General features: G+C 48.3%; 1 protein-coding gene across 1 annotated transcript in view; it reads left to right on the top strand.

Annotated features, from left to right (window-relative positions):
* The window catches only part of HPSE2 (heparanase 2 (inactive)), a 670,997-nt gene extending 656,962 nt beyond the window's left edge, over positions 1-14,035 (top strand). The window contains exon 12 of the mRNA XM_053662539.1: positions 12,191-14,035. Coding sequence (XP_053518514.1) covers positions 12,191-12,356 — 166 coding nt within the window. The 3' untranslated portion in view covers positions 12,357-14,035. The remainder of the gene's footprint in view (positions 1-12,190) is intronic.
* Positions 14,036-18,821: the final 4,786 nt, after the last annotated feature.

Below are 18,821 nucleotides of genomic sequence, written 5' to 3'. Positions count from 1 at the left end.
GAGTCTCATCTCATCTGATTAATTATCTCACAGTTCAATTTTCTTACCTTAGACAAGCTTAGTTTTACTGGTATACGAAGTAAGAAATGTGAACGTTTTGGTATTACTATCTACCTCATAAACACAGAATAGGAATTTTTTTAATCTTTGCCAAATTCATAGTGAAAAATACTATTCTTGTTTAATATTATTCTTGTGTATTCTTTGAGTATAAGTGAGGTTGAATTTTTTATCTTTATTAGTACTGTATAGTTGTCATGAATTTTCCATGTCCTTTGCTTATTTTTCTACTGGAGTGTTATGTTTTATTAATGATTTGTAAGTTTTTTCTAATATAAGGCAATTTCTCTTCTGCTATCTATTAGATGTGTTGAAATATTTTTTCCAGTATTTTATTTGTTTTTTCCAACTATTTCATTTTTAGGGTATTATCTTGACATACAGAAGAAGTGTTCCCTTTCTATATAGTTTAATCTATTTATCTTTTATTTAGTGGCTTCCATTCAACTTACTTTTTTAATGTATTTATATTTCTGAAAGAAGATAAATATGTATCTTTCTTTTCTTCCTAGTTTCTTTTTTGTTTTGTTTTTATAACAGCATTTTTAATGCATTTGGAATTTGTTTTGAAGTCCTCTAAGAGGTAGAGAACATCAACAGTTATGCCCTTCAAGCTGAGAGAGTGTAAAGAAATCTGGCAACTCATGGAGGGCTTCAGGTGCCGGTTAAAAATGTCATTTTTAAAAAGTAAGGGTTCCAGTACAGGCCCCTTCCGTGGAAGACAGGGCCCTACTGGTGCGGAGGCAGCCGCATCATCTGCAGCCCTCTGGAAGGGCCACTCGGAGCCCCTGAGGAGGCACGGTCAGCTGCAGGGACTGGGAGCAGCACGTGGCAGGAAAGGTGTCGGCAAGAGGGAAGACTCAGAGCTGCCGCAGGTGAACAGGAGGGCAGTACTGCCTCTAACCAGCAACAGCCCGGTTCGCGTTACAGTTCAGAAAGTCTGAAACAGACACTGTAAAGGTAGAAGTTAAATATGCATGAGACTACTGGTTTATAAGAGTACTTATACATAACGCTCTGAGTCAGTCTACAGGAAAAAGAAAGAGAAGTAAATACATAGTGAGAGAAATTAGTCTTACAAGCTTTAGTCAGTGTAAGCTTCCTCACCGAACCTTAGGGGAGGTGAACCTCGTGCTCATTTGAGGGTGTTTGTGGCTAAGAAAGAAGTGAGTTATAACAAACGTATATAGCACTGTCTAAGGAAATAATGACACATACATCTAGAAAATGTAGTGAGAGTGCTGGATGACGTACTTAACCCCCTCAGTTCCTCTTGCCCAAAGAGCTTGCAGCACTCTGTAGGGAGCGCTCTGGACACAGCTTGAGAGAAGTCTACATGACTGTATAGAACTTGCACTTCAAGAAAAGGACAAAGTTCTCCCCTTCAGTGCTAAAGAAACGTCTGAGTTCATTATCTGTGCAGATGCTTTCCACCCTGTAAAGCATTGCACACACGCTGCCCTGGCTCGTGCTGAGGGGCAAGCTCATCTCATTAGTGTACGTGATACAGGAGAGACATTGAGAAAGCAATTCTATCGAAGTGGCAAAAATGCTCATTTCAGACTTTCAACAAAAAGCATGCCTTTTCAAAGTTCACATCTTCCTCTTACGTTAAAAAATGTGACCTACTGACATAGTACTCTAAAGGAGCTTTAAAAAATGTGTGTTTTCTTCCAAATAAATTCAGAATGGCATGGTTAACAAGCTGCCTGATTCCCCTCCACCCCTAGCTACAAACACACCCCCACTCTTTCCTACCCCTGGTGCTCAGTTGTGCTGCACTTTGAATCACTGGGGAGTTTTAAAAACCCCAGTGCCACACCTCACCTCAGACCAATTAAACCAAAGTCTCTGGGCTCGGACCCAGGCACCAGTATTTTTTAAAGCTCCCCAGGTGATTCAAATATGTGGCCAAGGTGAAAAACCATTGTCCCTCTAGAAAACGCGGGACCAAGACCCCTGCTGGTTTGCATCTTTGATTTCACCCAGATTCTGTTCTTCATTCAGTCACTAAGCCGTTTGCCAAAGGTGTGAACATGCCATGAGCACCCCCCACCTTGTGAGTTCTTTTCCACCCAGTGTACGACTCCCCAAAGGTTTTCTTGTTTGTTTCAACTCCCTGATTAGTCATGGACAGATCATTGTGCAGATTAGAGGGTTATAAAATGCTTTTCTATTTTACATCTCAATTTATACTTTACATCTTATACCAAGATTTTTGGGATTCCAGAGTTTTCACTTTTTATTTTCTGAGAGTTTTTCATTTGTTTTCAGCTACAGAATACATTTTCTTTCAGCTTATCCAAGCAGCTGGAATCTCTCTGCATAGCTGTCCGTCAAGGCTGTTCGGTCCCCTCCCTGCCTCCCCTCACTTGGGGATCCTTGTTGCAGAGATTTCCATTCTGTTCCAGGTGACTCGGGTGAAATACTGGCAAATGCACACTTTAGAGTAAAGCTAACGTGTTTCCAAGCAGCTGATTTTGAATTGAGAATCAGGTGAATTGAACGAATTGAAAGGAGAAGACGGGCCACGCCGAAAAGAAGTGGCCTCTGCCTTCTGTCTCCACTGCCTCTAGTGGCTGTGGTTGGGTGATGGGCAGACGTAAGGTCCAGGGAACTGCCAGGACCTAACCCACCTCATCCCCATAGCGGGGCCAGGGTGTGGTTCTTTCCAGACAAGCGGCTGGAGGGCCAGACTGTGCACCAGCTGCCAACACCAGCGGTCACTTAGCAGACCACCCCTCTCCTGCTCATCTTCACAAGAATGATTCAAAGTCACCACACTTCACACTTTGACCTCTGTGTACCCTGGAACAGAACCTGTACCACTTGGGACATCATATTTTCTCTCACTGAGGGTACACCAATGCACTCGATATTATAGGGAACACTCAAAATCCAATAAAACTAAGATATTTATCCCTTTGATTTAATATATTTGAATAGGTGTCCAGGGAGCCATGACCTTAGAGTAATGGAACGAATGTTGGGCATGGCTGATGGACTCCATCTCATCCTGTTACATACGGGAAGACTTACCTCTGCACGTGTGCACTTGCATACACACACCCACATACACCCCTGCCCCCTCCCCTGACCCTTCACCCCCCCTGCAGACTGTGTAGGGGGATGCACCTGGCCCACCCCAGCCACCTGACCGCCTCTTCCAGCTTCTCACAGTTAGGGCTGGGGAACCTGGTCCCTCCCTGCAGGGGGTACTTTAAGACAAGACAAACCACTCCAGGGTAAATACAGGAGAGTGGCAGTGTAGGGAAGCGAGAGGTGAATTCTGACCTGGGGACCTGGGAAATCCTTGGGGCTGAGGGCCATCAAGCAGGAGGAGCTGGACAGATGAGACAGGTGTCTCGGAAATGCTGGAGGGAAAGCAAGCTTAGTAAAGGTTTGGGGATACAAAAGTTCAAAGGCCACTTTGTTTGGGGGCGTAGCACATCACCTCACAGGACTGGGATACAAGATGCTTTGTGGGGCGAAGGGAAAGACCACAAAAACAGGTTTTACTGCCAGAACCCAGAAGGCCCGGAACCCTGCCGAGAAGCTGGTTGTCCTGCTGTCTCCCTGGTGTAACGTGCTCGTTACAGGGTGTCTGACCGCCCGTCTGCGCTGCCCTGTGTTCCCCACCTGGGCGGTGAGCAGTGCATTTGTTGTTATTAACTCTGTACAGCACGAAGAACGGTGGGAATATGAGGGACGCTCTTACACGGTGTTTGTGGATGTCGGTGATCACGGGTGTGAATCTTCACAGAGGGGAGGGGACGAGTAAAGCACGTACTCAAGCCTCCATAGTTCTATGGCTGGTTTGCATCATGTCCTGTGGTGTGGATGTGATGTGCCTGTGACGTGGGCCCTTCAGCCGGTCACAGAATCAAATATCCTCTATCGGGAGTTAATATCAGCACAAGTTCAGATTCTTAGCTGGACTCTCATCTCATCTGCCAAATGCACTAAGTTATTTTAAGCCATTAGAAGCACATGGTAGAATTTCATTGTGACTTGGGCAATTATTAGGCAGACTGGGATAGGACACGGGTCAAATCAGGACCCCCAAACCTAACTGCAAATAGGAGAAGCCTATATTCCTAACAACTCGCCTGTAAACTCCCCCAGCTCTGCTTACATAAAGGAATCCTAGTGTCTTCTCTGTGACACGAAAGCTTCATCCGTGCTCCTTCTTGCACAGATAGGCCCTCAGAGAGTAGGACGAAGGGTGAAGACTCTCATCAGAGCCAGTGTCTCAGTGGCTGGGAACCTAACAGATGACGTGAGCTCGTGGAGGGATAAGGGGAACAGAAAGTGTTTCTCTGTTTTTTCTCTTTCCTGTCTCCTCTCTAACAACAGAGGAGGGGGTTGGAGTGTCTAACCTGCCACTTGAGAACCCCTAGAGAGGTTGAGTAGAACTCTACAACCGTTAATTGGAACGACTATCATAGGCGCGAAGGCACTGAACCCAGTGGGACTGAAAATGAAGAAATGAAAACAATTCTATTCAGCAGGCTAAACGGCTCGTGCACATGGATGAAACAAAGCTGAGAAGGGTGCCTGCTGAAGGAGGGGCGGGGAGCCGGTGGGGGCAGGGCAGTGCCTCACTTCCAGCTGGGGCTCTCAGATAAGGCCCCAGTGGAGGAGGCTGCATCCGATGGGGCCTGGAGGGAAGAGTGTGCTTTTTGACAGATTGTACCAGATTGCAGAGGAGCACAAAGCACGTGGGAGAAAAACTGCAGGGCACACTTGGGAGGAAGTAATCCTCCCCGCGACCCCTGAGGAGTAGGAGCGCCCCAGCGAGGGTCATAAACATACAGCCTCAGCTCCGGCTGGGCATGTGGGACCCGGGACACCAGGCTGCGGCGGCCACTCCTCAGCCGCCCTCTCGGTGGAGTCGCCATCACTCATGGCTATTTCAAAGGAACTCCCTCTCTAAGCGACCCCAGATGCACAGTCCCTCGCAGAGCAGGGAGGGGAGCAGGGTCTCTCCTCGAACCTGACAGCGATCCCTGCGACTCTAACCTGCCTCTGACCTGGAAAAGGGCAGGGAAGCTGCACATACCAGCTTTCCAACTCAGCCAGGGGCCTCGGTGGGACAACTCAGGCCTCCGGGCCCTGTAAAATGCACACAGGTGCGCAGCTGGCGAGTGGGCCGGGGCGCCTGGGATTCGGGACTGGAGAGCCCAGCGCTGCCGGCACCGCCAGCCCCGCACCTGCGCTGACCCCCCTCTCCGCACACTGGCCTGAACTCCCGCACCCCGCCCCCACCCCGCAGGAATCTCAGTCCGACTTTGCACGTTAGCTTAATATCAGCCTCATTCCACGTGGATCCCCTACCAACCGGACCACAACAAATTTTTTGTTGGGACTTGATTGAGTCTGTGGTTTGATCATCCTGGAGACCAAGCGCAGGGCTCACCTCCCGGCCCGCCTCTCCGGCACCGCCGCTGGCTCCGGGGAAGCTGACCCACGAGCTCCTGCTTCCTCGGAGCCACCACCCTGTCCGGCGCCCCGGCACTGTTGTGTGGAACAAGAGTGACCTCTAGTGGCTCATGGGAAACACGGGAATACTGTCGGAACTAGGAGGTGGGCGGGTTATCGGGGAGAAAAGGAACCTGATCCCCACTTAACCCCACGCGATAGGCTCCCTATCCACCCCCACCCCGGCTCACGCACACATTCAGACTCTTACTCATTCTCTTTTCTCTCCCCCAACCCCCATTCCTTCTTTCCCTCCCACACTCGACCTGATCATTTAACAATCGGGTAGCTGAGACTCAAGAGGACAAATGTAGGCCTGCACTTGTCATGCGCAGATTCTGGACTAAAATTCCAACCTCTGGCTTCCAGCCCAGCACCTTTTCTGCTGCCCGCATACTTATCCCCAGTCCTTTTATCGAGAATCGACTTTGTGAGTTGGTGGACAGGGGCGAACAGGGTGAGTCCGACGAAAACCACGATCTTCCCATCTAATGGCTAGACTGACAAGCAGTCGGCAATCCCAGCGCGGGGCGGTGCACACCGAAGTGCTGAGACCCAGGGAGTGCCGGGCGATGTGAGAGCACTTGGAGGGACCTGGCCTGCAGGACGAGTGGGAGTTGGCCAGGAAAGGAACCCGGAGGGTGGGGAGAGCGCGGAGAAGGTTTTACGCAGAGCGAACAGGTACAAAACCTGTGAGGTTAGAGAGGTTCTGGCTGGAGACACTGCAGCACAGAATGGGAGGAGGTGGTGGACGGTGGGGAGCCAGAATGGGCAGGAGCTAGGGTGAGCCTCTAAGAGGCTGGAGGAGCATGCAGAAGGCCTTGTTCATGGGGTCTTGTAAGGACATTTTGGACAATGTTCGAAGGTTCGGTAGGTGGATGGCATGATTAGATTTCTGCTTGTGTGGGATCAGTCTGAATTTGACATTAAGCTGCCTCAGGCCAGCTGTCAGGCTGTGGGCCAGCTGCCCAAAAATTGTTCGAGCCAGAAGGAACATTAGGGGTCAGCTAGTCTATCTTTTAGGTTGAGAAGCCCCACCTCAGAGAAGGGGAATCACTTTCTCAAAGTGGGTGAGGCGGAACTGGTTGTCCCTAAGTCCTTCCGCCTCCTACTCAAGGCCCAGGGTATGCCAGCCGGAACCAGACACCAGGTTCCACGGCTGCTCCCCGTGATACACAGACTTCCCCTGTCTCTGCCCCTACAAAAGCCCACCTGAGGCCAGGTCAGAGTCCAGCAAATTGTTGTCAAGACTGTGAAGAGTCGTGCTCACGGGACCTGCTTTTTGAGACCTCAGAAGAGTTGAGAGCTTGCTTCAGTGACCAGTGCCAGCAGGACCCATGGTCAGACATGGAGACCAGAGAGTGTAGACAGGTGTTGGGGGGGCCGGGAGGACGTCCAGACCAAGAGGCCCCCTTAGAGACCTGGGGAGCAGAGAGCTCAACTCCAAACTGAGACATTGAATCCCATTTCAAATAGCATGGACAATAATGAAAACAACTTTAGGAGTTGCAAGTAACCCAGACTTAGTAAAAACAGATGCTGATAAAACCCAGTTGTTCTAATATTTGGATAATTTAAATACCCTCAACAGCTAGGGAATTAAGAGAAATAGCTCAATGTGGGCTGGGTCACTTAAGCATCTGGTTCGAAAAGTCATGGGCAGTAAGGAGGCCCCAGAATATGATGAGAATATGATAAGAATGGGCTTCAAAGAAGGAAACACGATCTGGCGAGTGCCCTCTGGAACTGAAGAAAAACATGAAATAGTAGAAAGAGACGTTGGGAGGCCTGAATTAGAGACCGAGAATAGCTGCCTATTAGCTGCATGACCTGGCCCAGACCACTTAACCTCTCTGACCTGGTCTCCACAGTAAAGTTACAATGATAATAACAATACTCGCCCGACGTAGGTCACAGGGCTCCTTAGCAATCACGAGGAAGGCCAGGTAGGGCCATGGGGAGGGGCAGCAGTGCAGTCTCAGCCCTACGCTCCCTGGCTGTGTGACTGGGGCTTCTCATCTGACACAGAGGGAGCAAAGACCTGCCTGGTGTTTGTAGGAACAAATGCAATAGTCCAAATAAATCATAGTGTGGTGCCTTTTGCATGGACAGTGCTCACTAGTGAGTGATTCTTACCATTAGCATGATTATGTTTTCAAGTTTGCGAATTGTTCAATGCATAAAAATGACATTATATATTTAGCATGATATGATGTCACTGGATAACAGGATAAATGCTAAAAGGGAAATAGAATGGAGGTGGTTAGGCCCACGGGCCACCTTGGTAATGGAGAGACCGTCTAGGTCAGGGCATATTAGACTCCCGGCCTCACAAAACTGACTCGTGTTGTCGGCTTAGTAAGAAATGGTCGTATGGATCTTTTCCAAGGATGAGAAACGCCAGCAGTGACCCATGGTTTTGTTTCAGGTTGGAATGAGGTTATGTAGTAAGTGACTGAGAATCAGGGCTTATCTGCCATCTCCGAGCCACCGAGGGCCAGAGCGATTGGATGTCAGCGATTTTCACACGCAATACCTGACGACTTAGTCAGGGGCACTGACCTTTCTTTCCCTTAGAGCGCAGGTGGCAAACGCAAGGCCTGAGGGCGGCATCTGGCCCTGCACCCTGTTTATCCGGCCGGCACCTTGTTTCTACACAGCGGCAGCGCCGAGCTCTTGCTTAACGGTTAAGGGTACTTACGTTCATACAGTCCTCAAATTACATTCGGCCCTTTGAAGGCAACAGAGAGGCTGATGTCCCGCCCCCCCTACCCCTCTCCTAGTGAAAATGAGTTTGACACCCCACCTTAGATTGTCAAATAAAAAGTGATCACAGCCAACATAGCAACAGCTGTCCAGTGTGAATGAATCAAAATTATACCTATATTTTTTATCAGATTGGCAAAAAATATTTTTTTGGAGCACCACTGAATTTTAGTAATCAGTTTACGTGCCATGAGATGAAAAAGGTTGAGAACCACTGTGTGAGTGAAACCTGTACAGACACTGAGCGAGCCCCCAGGGAGCCTCTGTAGAAGTGGGAGACTCAACCCAGGAAGACAAGAAATAATGCAAAAGAGCCTCAGAAATGCATCCCCTTGTTCAGAAAATATTTTGTCCCTAATCTATGCCAAGCATCTTGTTAGGCACCAAAGATTTAAGGACAAAAGAGACGGTCCCTTTTAGCCCCAAATTTACCATCCAGTGAGGGACAGAGCAAGTAAATCACAATCCAGTGAGGTGGTAGCAGGTAAATTTGGGGTACCAGAGAGCTCAGAGGTGGGACTCCCAATGCAGGGGTCAGAGAAGGTTCCCCAGAGGGGGCCACACCCGTGCAAGCTCTGCAGTTACCCCCGGAGTTAATCCGACACAGAGAGTCCCTGGGCAACGGCCCAGAAGCTGAACTGCAAGGCATTGCTTTGGATCCTGCTGAGGAAGGGCGCAGGACCTTTGGAAAGTGGGAGTCTTCCTTTGTAATGTCAACGTTGTAGTAATTGTCCTTTCAAAACTTGTGTTTGAACAAAAAGCTCAGGATGCCCTCACCCTCACAGAAAGCCCTGTTGGGAATTTCATCAGTTTTAAATCAGCTTGTTACTTACTAATTCCAACAGCGTCTACTGGCATGCATTCACATCTGAAAGATATTTACTATACTTCTAAATGAACTTGTGTATTTTAATCCCAACAGTATCTACTGACATTTTCTCTTGAAGAATATTGTCTCATCTATGTGCAAGACTTACTAGTTTTTCATTGCGAAACAGTCTTTGTTCGTGCACATATTGATGAAATTGTTGCAGTAACTGCCAACGCAGCGCCCCCACACCCCCAGAGGTCCGTGATCCACAGTCAGTTATCATTGGAGCAAGGGTGCAGGCATGACCTGGGACTGGAGAGGTAGCTGGTGCTGGGCTGCAGTGTCCAAGTGCAAATGGAAGGGATGGGGACTTCCTGGAGAGTTTGAAACAATGACAGCAGTGGGTCACTAGGTCAACGATGTGGCAAGTGTGGGGGCGGGGACTGAACTGAAATAATAGTTGATGGAGAGTAAGGAACAGAATTGAAAAACATTAAAAGGCAGAATCGATTAGACTTAGGGACCCTGGATATAGGAACTGGGACAGAAATGTCAGGTGATGCCCAGCTTTCTGGCTTGGGCAGTCAGACAGGTGGTGGTGGTACCAGCACAAAGATAACAAGGCAGAGAAAAGGGTTCGAGTAGATTTTTACTTCAGATGTGGTGACTCGGAAGTTCTTGTGGGACAGCCAAGTGGAGGTGTGTAAGTTAGAAGGATCTAGGCTACAGAGGCAGGTTGAGGAAGCATCGATATGTGGATTGCAAAGTCCTGGGTGTGGGAAATAGCACGAGGAGGAGTATGTAGTGCCGAAAAAGAAGAGGTCCAAAAACAAAGACCAGAAACCCCGGCGTCTGAGAGGCAGGTAGAAGAGCACAGTCCCCCTGAAAAGGAAAGGAAGGGTGAACAGAGAGAGAGCGAGAACAAGCACATGGGAGACAAGGGGAGAGAAGGCAGGGGGCTGTGAAAACGTGCCAGTGCCACAGAGCAGGCAAGTATAAGGACCAAACAGCGTGGGTACCCGTGATGGCAAAGAAAAGAATAACAAAAACACCATTTCCCACTCATATGGCTCATTATGCTTTCGAAGCACTTTCATAGTTTTAGTTCATTGCATTCACACTACAGCCTATGCAGCCTTCTCACAGATGCAGAAACTGCAGGAAGTGAGGGGAGAGACACGCCAGAGCCAGCCAGCAAGTCAGGAGTCCGGCTCCTGGACTTAGAGATCAGTCCGGAATCTTGAGCACACTACCTGTCTCTACCCACTCCGAGTTGGCTTTTTCTCAAGCCTGTAAGGAAACCAGAGTGGGGCCTGTCTCAGAATAACCGCTCGTTATTAGCATAGAAATAACACGTTTGGTTCTGCATTGCCTAGAAGTCAAAGATGCCAGCACCCTGGGATCATCTGAATGTAAAGGGGCAACACTCAAATCCTCTATGTGAGGGCTTGCATCCAAGTTTGTGTGTAACAGGGACATTGAAGGTTTTCAAGTAGAGAGCGATACACGTTTGAGTATGCTTTGGAAAGATTAATCAGTATTGTTGAACTTGTATCTGACAGGGCCTAGGTCTCATTGCTGCATAGTCACACCACCTGAAACAAAATAATGAAAACACACTGTGAAGACCTGTCTGGGTTTTGGGGGGATTTTAGTTTTGGTTTGGTTTTTGCAGTCTCCTCAGCCTGCCCCCCATTCCAATGAGTAGCCTGTCTTCACCAGAGAGAATCAGTCCAATTTGGAGCAAGAGCTCCCTGCATATTTGATGAGGTCAACACCTACCTTCAGATCTTGTTTATCCGACCCCAACCCCTTCCAGAGGCAGGCCTGGCTCTCTCTACACAGGAGTCTGGTCCTCTCTCGTTCATTCCTTAGTCATACCAACGAGAAAGGGGGGCTGCCCCCGCTGGCCTGTCAGATCTGGACGGGGTCCCAACTGATTCATGTGGGGCCTGGCCTGGACCTGCTTCCCTGCCTCCTTCTCCATTGGGAGCAATTTACAACATACTTATCTCTGGGAATTCACTGCTCCGTTGGGCATGGGTTTGATTATCTCTCTCTGAACCTGTCTATCATTCACAGCACAGAAGGAACACTAAACAAAGACCTTTACATCAATTACTAACATTTTATTCTCTTTACAGCTCAGATGATATCACCGCAATGTTATCACTTGGAAGCTTGGGCCAGTCCCAGAAACAGTCATCACTATGCAATGCTGATTTTCTGAGGGTAGCTCACAGCCGTGTTTCCAGCTGGTGGCCTGGTTCTGGCCTTTTCTACTGGCCCATAAAACTGAGCTTCAGCTGGGGTGCATGGCCATACAGCCAGGAACAGCTGGGAGCTGTCTGGATTCTGTGCCACAGGTCGGGGACGGATGGTCTGTTCCCTCTGCTCTCTCAGAGCACCACGTCTGTGGCCCCTTCTCAGGGATGAAGACGGCTGCTGTGCAGGAAGAATAAGAGCAGGCCAGATGGGGGAATTATGATCTCGAATGCCTCCTTTTATCTCCTTATACTCCATTGTGTTGCTAAAAATGGAAACATTCATTAAATATTAGATATGAATACTCATTCTTAGATTTAAAAAGGAGAATTGTTAGCTATATCTCTGTCCTTCAGAACAATCCTGTGCAAGCAAATGATGTCAATTCTCTAAGCTGTCAAATATAGTAATGAGAATTTCAAGTTTAATCGGAGATTTGTGCAATCATTTTAAGCCTCTGCTTTATTCCATGGGTCTAACTAAAGTGTTCCTGTGGTTTTTTAAAATGTAAGTGTGAGGTACTGTTCAGCTTCTGCATCACAAAGACTTGTCAGTTGTCTAGGTGAGGTGTCCGTGGGATGAGGTGGGGTTCAAACCCTGGCCCCAGACCTACAAGCTGTGTGATCCTGAGCCAGTCACTCAACCACTGCAGGCGGAGGCATGGCAACAGTGACTGTTTCTTCCTCAGAGCATCGCCGAGATGCTTGAATGTGTTGTTAAAACAAAGCCCTAGGGGAGACAGTGGAAGTGATGGCCGTGCGCAGAACGCACTATTAACGAGCTCCATGCTGTCTTCCCTCCCCACAGGTCAGTGCAGCTGAACGGCCAGCCCTTGGTGATGGTGGACGATGGGACCCTCCCCGAATTGAAACCCCGCCCCCTGCGGGCCGGTCGGACATTGGTCATCCCTCCGGTCACCATGGGATTTTACGTGGTCAAGAATGTCAACGCTTTGGCTTGCCGCTACCGATGAAGCACCCTCACATCACACAGTGCCCACAAGTCTGCTGGACCACTTTCCACTCTTCTGCCCCAGTAGCACCCTCATTTTTTCAGACATCTTAGCAACAAACCAGTCTCTGCTGCCCTGTCCTGCTGGAATCAACATAGACTTGCTCTGCCAAGGTAGCCTGAGTGCAGCCCACATAGGTCACATCCAACCCGAAGGGAAATGTGGACACCACCTATACCTATAAAGGATGAAGGTCTGCGTGTAGAGCTGTATGTATCCTTGTACGTGCACCATGAAACCAAGCTGAAGCACGCTCCCCAGACCAATGACACCACGCCCCGTGACTCTGGTCTCACAGCCAGGGCACTACGGACTAGCCTGTGCGGCTCCCCTCAGCAGAAACAAGCAAGGAAAGAACCTGGCGGACATTTGAGAGGCCCGTCCTCCTCCAGCTCCTTTCCCTTGTCTGTTCCCTGCTGTTGCCCTGGGTTTCCTGTCAGCTCTCTTCCCAGAGGGGAGCGAGTGGGTGAGTCAGCCTGGCCTGCTGGGTGAGCTGTTTGTGTAACTTCCCGGCTGATGCATGAGTGTGTGCATCTGGGCTTCTGACAGCAGCATCAATCACTGGCTATTCCTCTGGGAAGCGGGTGCTTCAAAAGTAAAATTGTAATCATACCCCAGGTTTTATAAGAAGGTGCTATTCCTCTGTGAGTCCGGATCCCCCCCAGGGCTGGAATGGGAGTCAGGTAACAACGTGCATGGAGTGGAGAGCCGTGCGTGAGGCACTGCGAAGGCCAGCCCCCATCTGCCAAGTGGCTGCGAGGGAGTTTTCGCACAAAGGGCCGGCACACCAAACCACACCCACACACGCACACGCAACCACCACCACAACTGAACAAAGCAAATAATCAGACCTGCCTCGAACTTGAAAGAATGTTTATTAAGGGTAAGTCCTTAATGATTCGGTTGACCAAAACCATTTTTTTTAAAGATGTATAAATCAAAGGTCCTCACTGTTCAGACACAGCTGGCTGTAATCTTTCTGCCTCTTCACAATGCATGTACTAGGTCATCTTCAACGACCAGGTCTGCCTTGGCCTGGACCGGCTTATTTAAGCAGCAAACAAAGCTTTCGGTGAGAGCCACTCTGGGAAGGCTGCGTCTGGAGACAAGACCGACGGGGAAACTGGGGAACCGGAGGCGGGAAGCTGCCAGTCGGAGGGGGGCAAGTGGAGGGAGTTGAAGTTCACCGTGAGGACCCTCTGGGTGGGCTATGGGGTCTTTGCAAACTGAGACTTCGCAAATCTGCACCTGAAACGACTTCCTTTTCTGTGGATGTGATTTTCTTTCTCAGGATAAATGACATGAATGATGCGTTTTTACAGGCGACAGTTGACAGTGTCACAGGGTTCCAGCTGAAGGCATGATACAACCTCTGCTATAGTGAGGAAAGGTCAGGAGTGGAGGGGGGGCAGGACTGCCGAGGCCAGCCACCAGGGAGGCTGCAGAAGGTGCCCGAGGAGTTGAGTGGGGACTGGGGCCCAGTCGGCGGTGAGGTGAGGTGAGAGGCGGGAGGACGAGGAAAGAGGAGAGAAAGTGGAGGGTTCTCAGCTTGGAGAGCAGGGAGTTGGGGCAAGGGGAGCTGACAGCTGAGTTTACGTTTAGGGAAGAGTGTGGACGCGGTTTTGACGGGCTTATTATCAGTACAGAAGGAGATGCAGCAAGGAAAGGGGACTGGGGGCTGGCTGGCCCCGGTTAGGGGAGGCTCAGCCTGGACCCTGGGAGAGGGAGGAGCAGGGCCTGGGCGGCAGCCTCAAGGCTCCTCCACGGCTCCTCCTCTTCTCAGGAGCAGGCCCCTCTCACTGAGGCTCATCCCTGAAAGGGCGGAGAAAGAAAGCACAGGAAACAAATGACAGAGGACAGGCCCAAGTGGAAAAGACAAATGAGAAATGAAGTGGTGGTTTCCCCAAACTTTAAAAATTCGGTGCACATATCAAAATCTCTTCTACATACTGAGGCAAGCATTGCTACAGGGCCCCTGATAATCACCAGAGCAACCCGAGATCCCTGCAGGCCTGGCCCTCAGCTAGTCTGCTTTACATATACAGCAGCCCGTTTCTCCTGCAAGGCATCCAGAGGTCCAGAGCTTTTCCAGGGTCGCCCAGGGCAATGGGTTGCAGAGCTCAGGATGAGAGCCTGTTCCTTTAACCACCATGCTCAGTGACTGCCCAACTCAGACTCACCCCTTCACCTCGTCATAGGTCCTGCTAACTCAGTACAGCACAGCCTCAAAGCTCCTCCCAGGCACTTTCTGTAAGTGCTGGTTCTTCACCAAGTCTCTGCATGTGCAGAACATAGGCAGTTCCTGCTCCTTCTGTCTTAGTACTAAATGCTGCTCCTAAGAGGTTTGTTTTGTTTTTTAGTTAATAAAAAGGGAGAAGAGGATCCCTGAGGTTTATCTTTGGAGTCCTGCAATTCTAACTTTGCAAACTGTCTCATGGAAGAAGTATTTGCGTTGTTCAAAGGAAACCAAGAAACTCAGTATAAAAATCACATCCCATAGAGATTTTAGTACAGAGCATCTATCCTGGACTTCTCATTTTGGGTGGGGGCAATGACTAAATCAGTGGGGATGGCTCTTTATAATGGAATCCCCTATCTCACTTCCTGCAAAAGATACCCTGTGGCAAAATTCAGCATCACCATCCACTTCATCAGGGAAGCAGCTTGGCAGGCTGGGCCCTGGGACAAAAGCTCTCATCCACCAGCCTCCCAGACCAGATACTGCCTCCTAAAACATGACTCGGCTGAGGCCATCTAAGATGTAAGAACCACTTATTCTGAACCAGAGAATGGGCTTCTAAAGTGCTTATTTGAAAGCCTGATAATGTGTAATGAGAAGTCTGTCTTCTGTTGAGATGATTTTTCTGCTCCTTCTGCCTCTAGGAATGATTTTCTTTCTCCTTTCTTATCGCAAAGGCTCAGAACAAATTCTCATTGTTATTTGGAGAGAGTGTCCCAATTCTTCCAGGGCCCTGAAAAAGCTGCAACTGTGAGATATTAGCATTATCTGCAGATGGAGAAAAGCTTGGAAACACCAGAACTGAGCTACTGCGAGACACGGCCCGGGACTCCCAGAACCGCAGTTCCCGGAGGCCCGCCTGCCCTCTGCAGTCCCAGCCTCTCCCCAGGCAGACGGGCCCAAGTCCCACACCTATTACTTGGCACTGGTTGTTGGTGGAATCTGGCTGAGAAGCCTCACCAGCTCTCTGGGGCCCCCTGGGGTGAGGCAGCGAGGGGAGAGGCAGACCCGGCAGGACCGTGACCTGAGGAGCTGCCTGTGGTCCAGGCCAGGCCCCACCTCTGCAGGTGTGCTCCAGCACGTGCACTCCAGGTCCCTGTGCTGGGACGAATGCAGCTGCAGGCTTCACCTGGGAAATCCACTGAGAGCAGTTTTATTTCTGAAAACAAAAGGGAAGAGTTTAATCTCTGTAGATGCACAGGTGAACCAGGTGGATAAAATGTTGGAACAGGGAAGGACTTCAAAGATGTGAAATATCAATAAAGCAACCAAAAATAATAGAGATATGGCTCGGAGAAGGCAAGGGAGGGAGGGGCATACACATTTATATGGCACGGCTGCCTGTTTTCCCACCTCCCCCGCCTCGGCACCACTGGCCCAGCCCGGACGGGGCTGCTGCTACTCACTCTCCTGTCCCACAGCCTCACCTCTGCCAGCCACTCGGTCCTCCACCCGGAGCCCAGGGAAATCTGCTGCACAAGAGGGAATTAACTTTTCATTGTAGAAACAGTTATTATAAGGCCCAAGGAACAGAAGCATTTCAATTACTGCCTCTCGGTTCCACTAACAGGAATACAAAAGCTTCTGTACTGCCTTCCGGTCTCATTCCTGGGTAGTGAGTATGTGGGGAGGACCAGAGAAGCAACTTATCCAAGGCCATCCAGATGAACAGAGTGGCAGGCCTAGGACTTGAACCCAGGTCTGTTGGATTCCCAAGCCTGCTCTCATTGCATTGTACTCTCTCTCCCGTTGGACTGGTTATGGCCAACTTACTCACTTTCCTGCGGTGTCCACAGTTAGCTTTCCCGTGTGTGTCTACAGAGAACCCTGGTGGTATCTTCACCCAGGACAGTTGATCTCAGGTTTGAGGAAGCCAACTGACAACTCCAGTGAGTAGTGAGTCTGGCCATGACCAGCCTTGGCTGTAGAGTTTTGAATCGAGGATCATCTTGGCCCACCAGTGACCCTCCTGGTCTGCCCCTCTCCCTCTTTGGTTTTGTGTAGAACAATTTAAAAGGCCACTCCCGCCATGAGCACCCACCGCAGGTGGTGAGTCTCGATATTCTAAATCCTGGAGTGAAGTGGCCCAGCCAGTCAGCTCCTGTACATGGCACTGCCCCTCCCCTGCCACCACCCAGAGGTTTGGAAGTTTCTCTCCACTTTCCCAGACCAATTAAAAAAGTCCATTAATCATTGCCACATGGGTATTAGTTGCAAACATCACTCTAAAATGAGAAAGCCGAAATAATCAAAAGACAGTAAATCAAATGCTTTGGCGCCTACTTTCTTCCAAATACCAGAGCAGCCCCTGGGAACCCTGGGAGTATTGGGGAGGAACCGACCAAGTTCCAAATGACTGGCTCATGAGTGAATCCCACCGTCCCGTGCACCCAGCAGAGAAAAGGGGGCCCTTCCTTGCAGCCTACATCACTAATATTACTCTAATTATTATTCATGAAAGTTTTCTGGGAGTCTTTTTCAAGTTGTAAATGTTATGTGATAAATTATATTTTTAGGAGAAGCAAAAGAAACCTTAGTTTTATTGATTGGAAGTTGGCAAAATAAGTGCAGAAACACTTCCCAGGGAAAGCTGCCTCTCTGTGCAGGGGAGTTGACAGTTGTGAATATTTTCTTCCAGAGAACAGATTATACAAAGGCTTGTACGTGCCCGATCATTGCAGACAGTTTGGTTCATGAGGTAGTTTATATGTTGAGGTGATGTTCTGTAAGTAATAAAATGTGAATGCTCTAACTTTCTGTTCTCAGGGTGATCTGTGGGGAGAGGGAGGTGACCGTCATCCCTGCTCTGCCACTACCTGGAGACTGACTGCCTGACAAACTAACACACGGGGGGACCTTGATTTCATGGGGAGCCACCCTGTGCTCCCCTCTCCCCACAAGCTCTGCCTCAAATACTCTAAATGGAAATTAACTTTCATTATCCAAGTTAGATGTCATTGTCTATCTTAAAGTAATTATTATCTGCAATAACAGGTAAGCCCCAGAATCTCAATGGCATAACATAATTTAAGTTCATTTCTTGCTCACAGATCACGTAAAATTCAGTTGGTGGTCATGGAGCTAATGTGGGCAGTGGTTCTGTTCCATGGAGTCCTTTAGGGATCTAGACTGATGCGGGCTCTCTGCCAGCTTCAGCACTTGACCTCTAAGACTGCTATGGGCACCACTAAGACTATATTCTAGGCCACCAGTACATTTAAATAGATTCAAGTCACACATAGCATATTCTCTGACCAAATTGAATTGAAATAGAAATCTGTACATACCTGGAAAACCTCCAAATATTTGGAAATTAATAACACATTTATAAATAACACATTAATAACGCATTTGGAAATTAATAACACATTTGACCCATTTTAACCCATGGGTCAAAAAATCAAAAGAAATGTTAGAAAGCATTTTGAACCAATTGAAAATTAAAATATAAGACATCAAAAGTTGTAGGTGCTAATAAAGCAGTACCTTGAGGGAAATTTATAGCAGTAAACGCCATCGTTAAAAAAAGACAAAAGGTCTCAAATTAGGTCATTTTCTACCTTAAGAAATTATTAAAAAGAAGAGCAAATTAAATCCAAAGTAAACAGAAGGAAATAGTAAATATCAGGAAAGAAATTGGTGAACTGAAAACCAATGAAAATTGATGACACAAAAAGCTGTTTGAGAAAATTCAATAAATTCCTTAATATGACCTGAACCCTTCCAAATTTATTCAACAGAATAAAGAGTCCAGAAATAGATCCACACATACGGTTGACGGATTTGAGATAATTGTGTCAAACTAATTCAGAGGAGAAAGGACATTTTATCACCAGATGGAGCTAGAAAACTTAAACTTCTATATGCAAAATAATGAAACCTTCTCTCACACCATCTGCAAAAATCAACTTGAAATGGGGCATAGAGATAAATGCAAAACCTAAAACTATAAAACTTCTGGAAGAAAACACAGAAGAAACTCTTTGTGGCCCTGACATAGGCAAAGATTTTTTAGACAGTACACAAAAAAGCACAATGGTTTCTATTCTTTGAAAAATCACTGTAGAGAAAATTAAAAGACAAAGCTATTGACGGGAAAAAAGTGCAAATCACACAGACATCTGATAAAAGATTTGTGTCCAAATATATTTTAAAAATCATATAAATAAGCAAAACAATCCAATTTA

This window comes from Artibeus jamaicensis, unplaced genomic scaffold, assembly GCF_021234435.1.
Source record: "Artibeus jamaicensis isolate MK-2021 breed Jamaican fruit bat unplaced genomic scaffold, CSHL_Jam_final contig_252, whole genome shotgun sequence".
Classification (NCBI taxonomy): Eukaryota; Metazoa; Chordata; class Mammalia; order Chiroptera; family Phyllostomidae; genus Artibeus; species Artibeus jamaicensis.
This window is presented reverse-complemented; position numbering and strand designations above follow the sequence as displayed.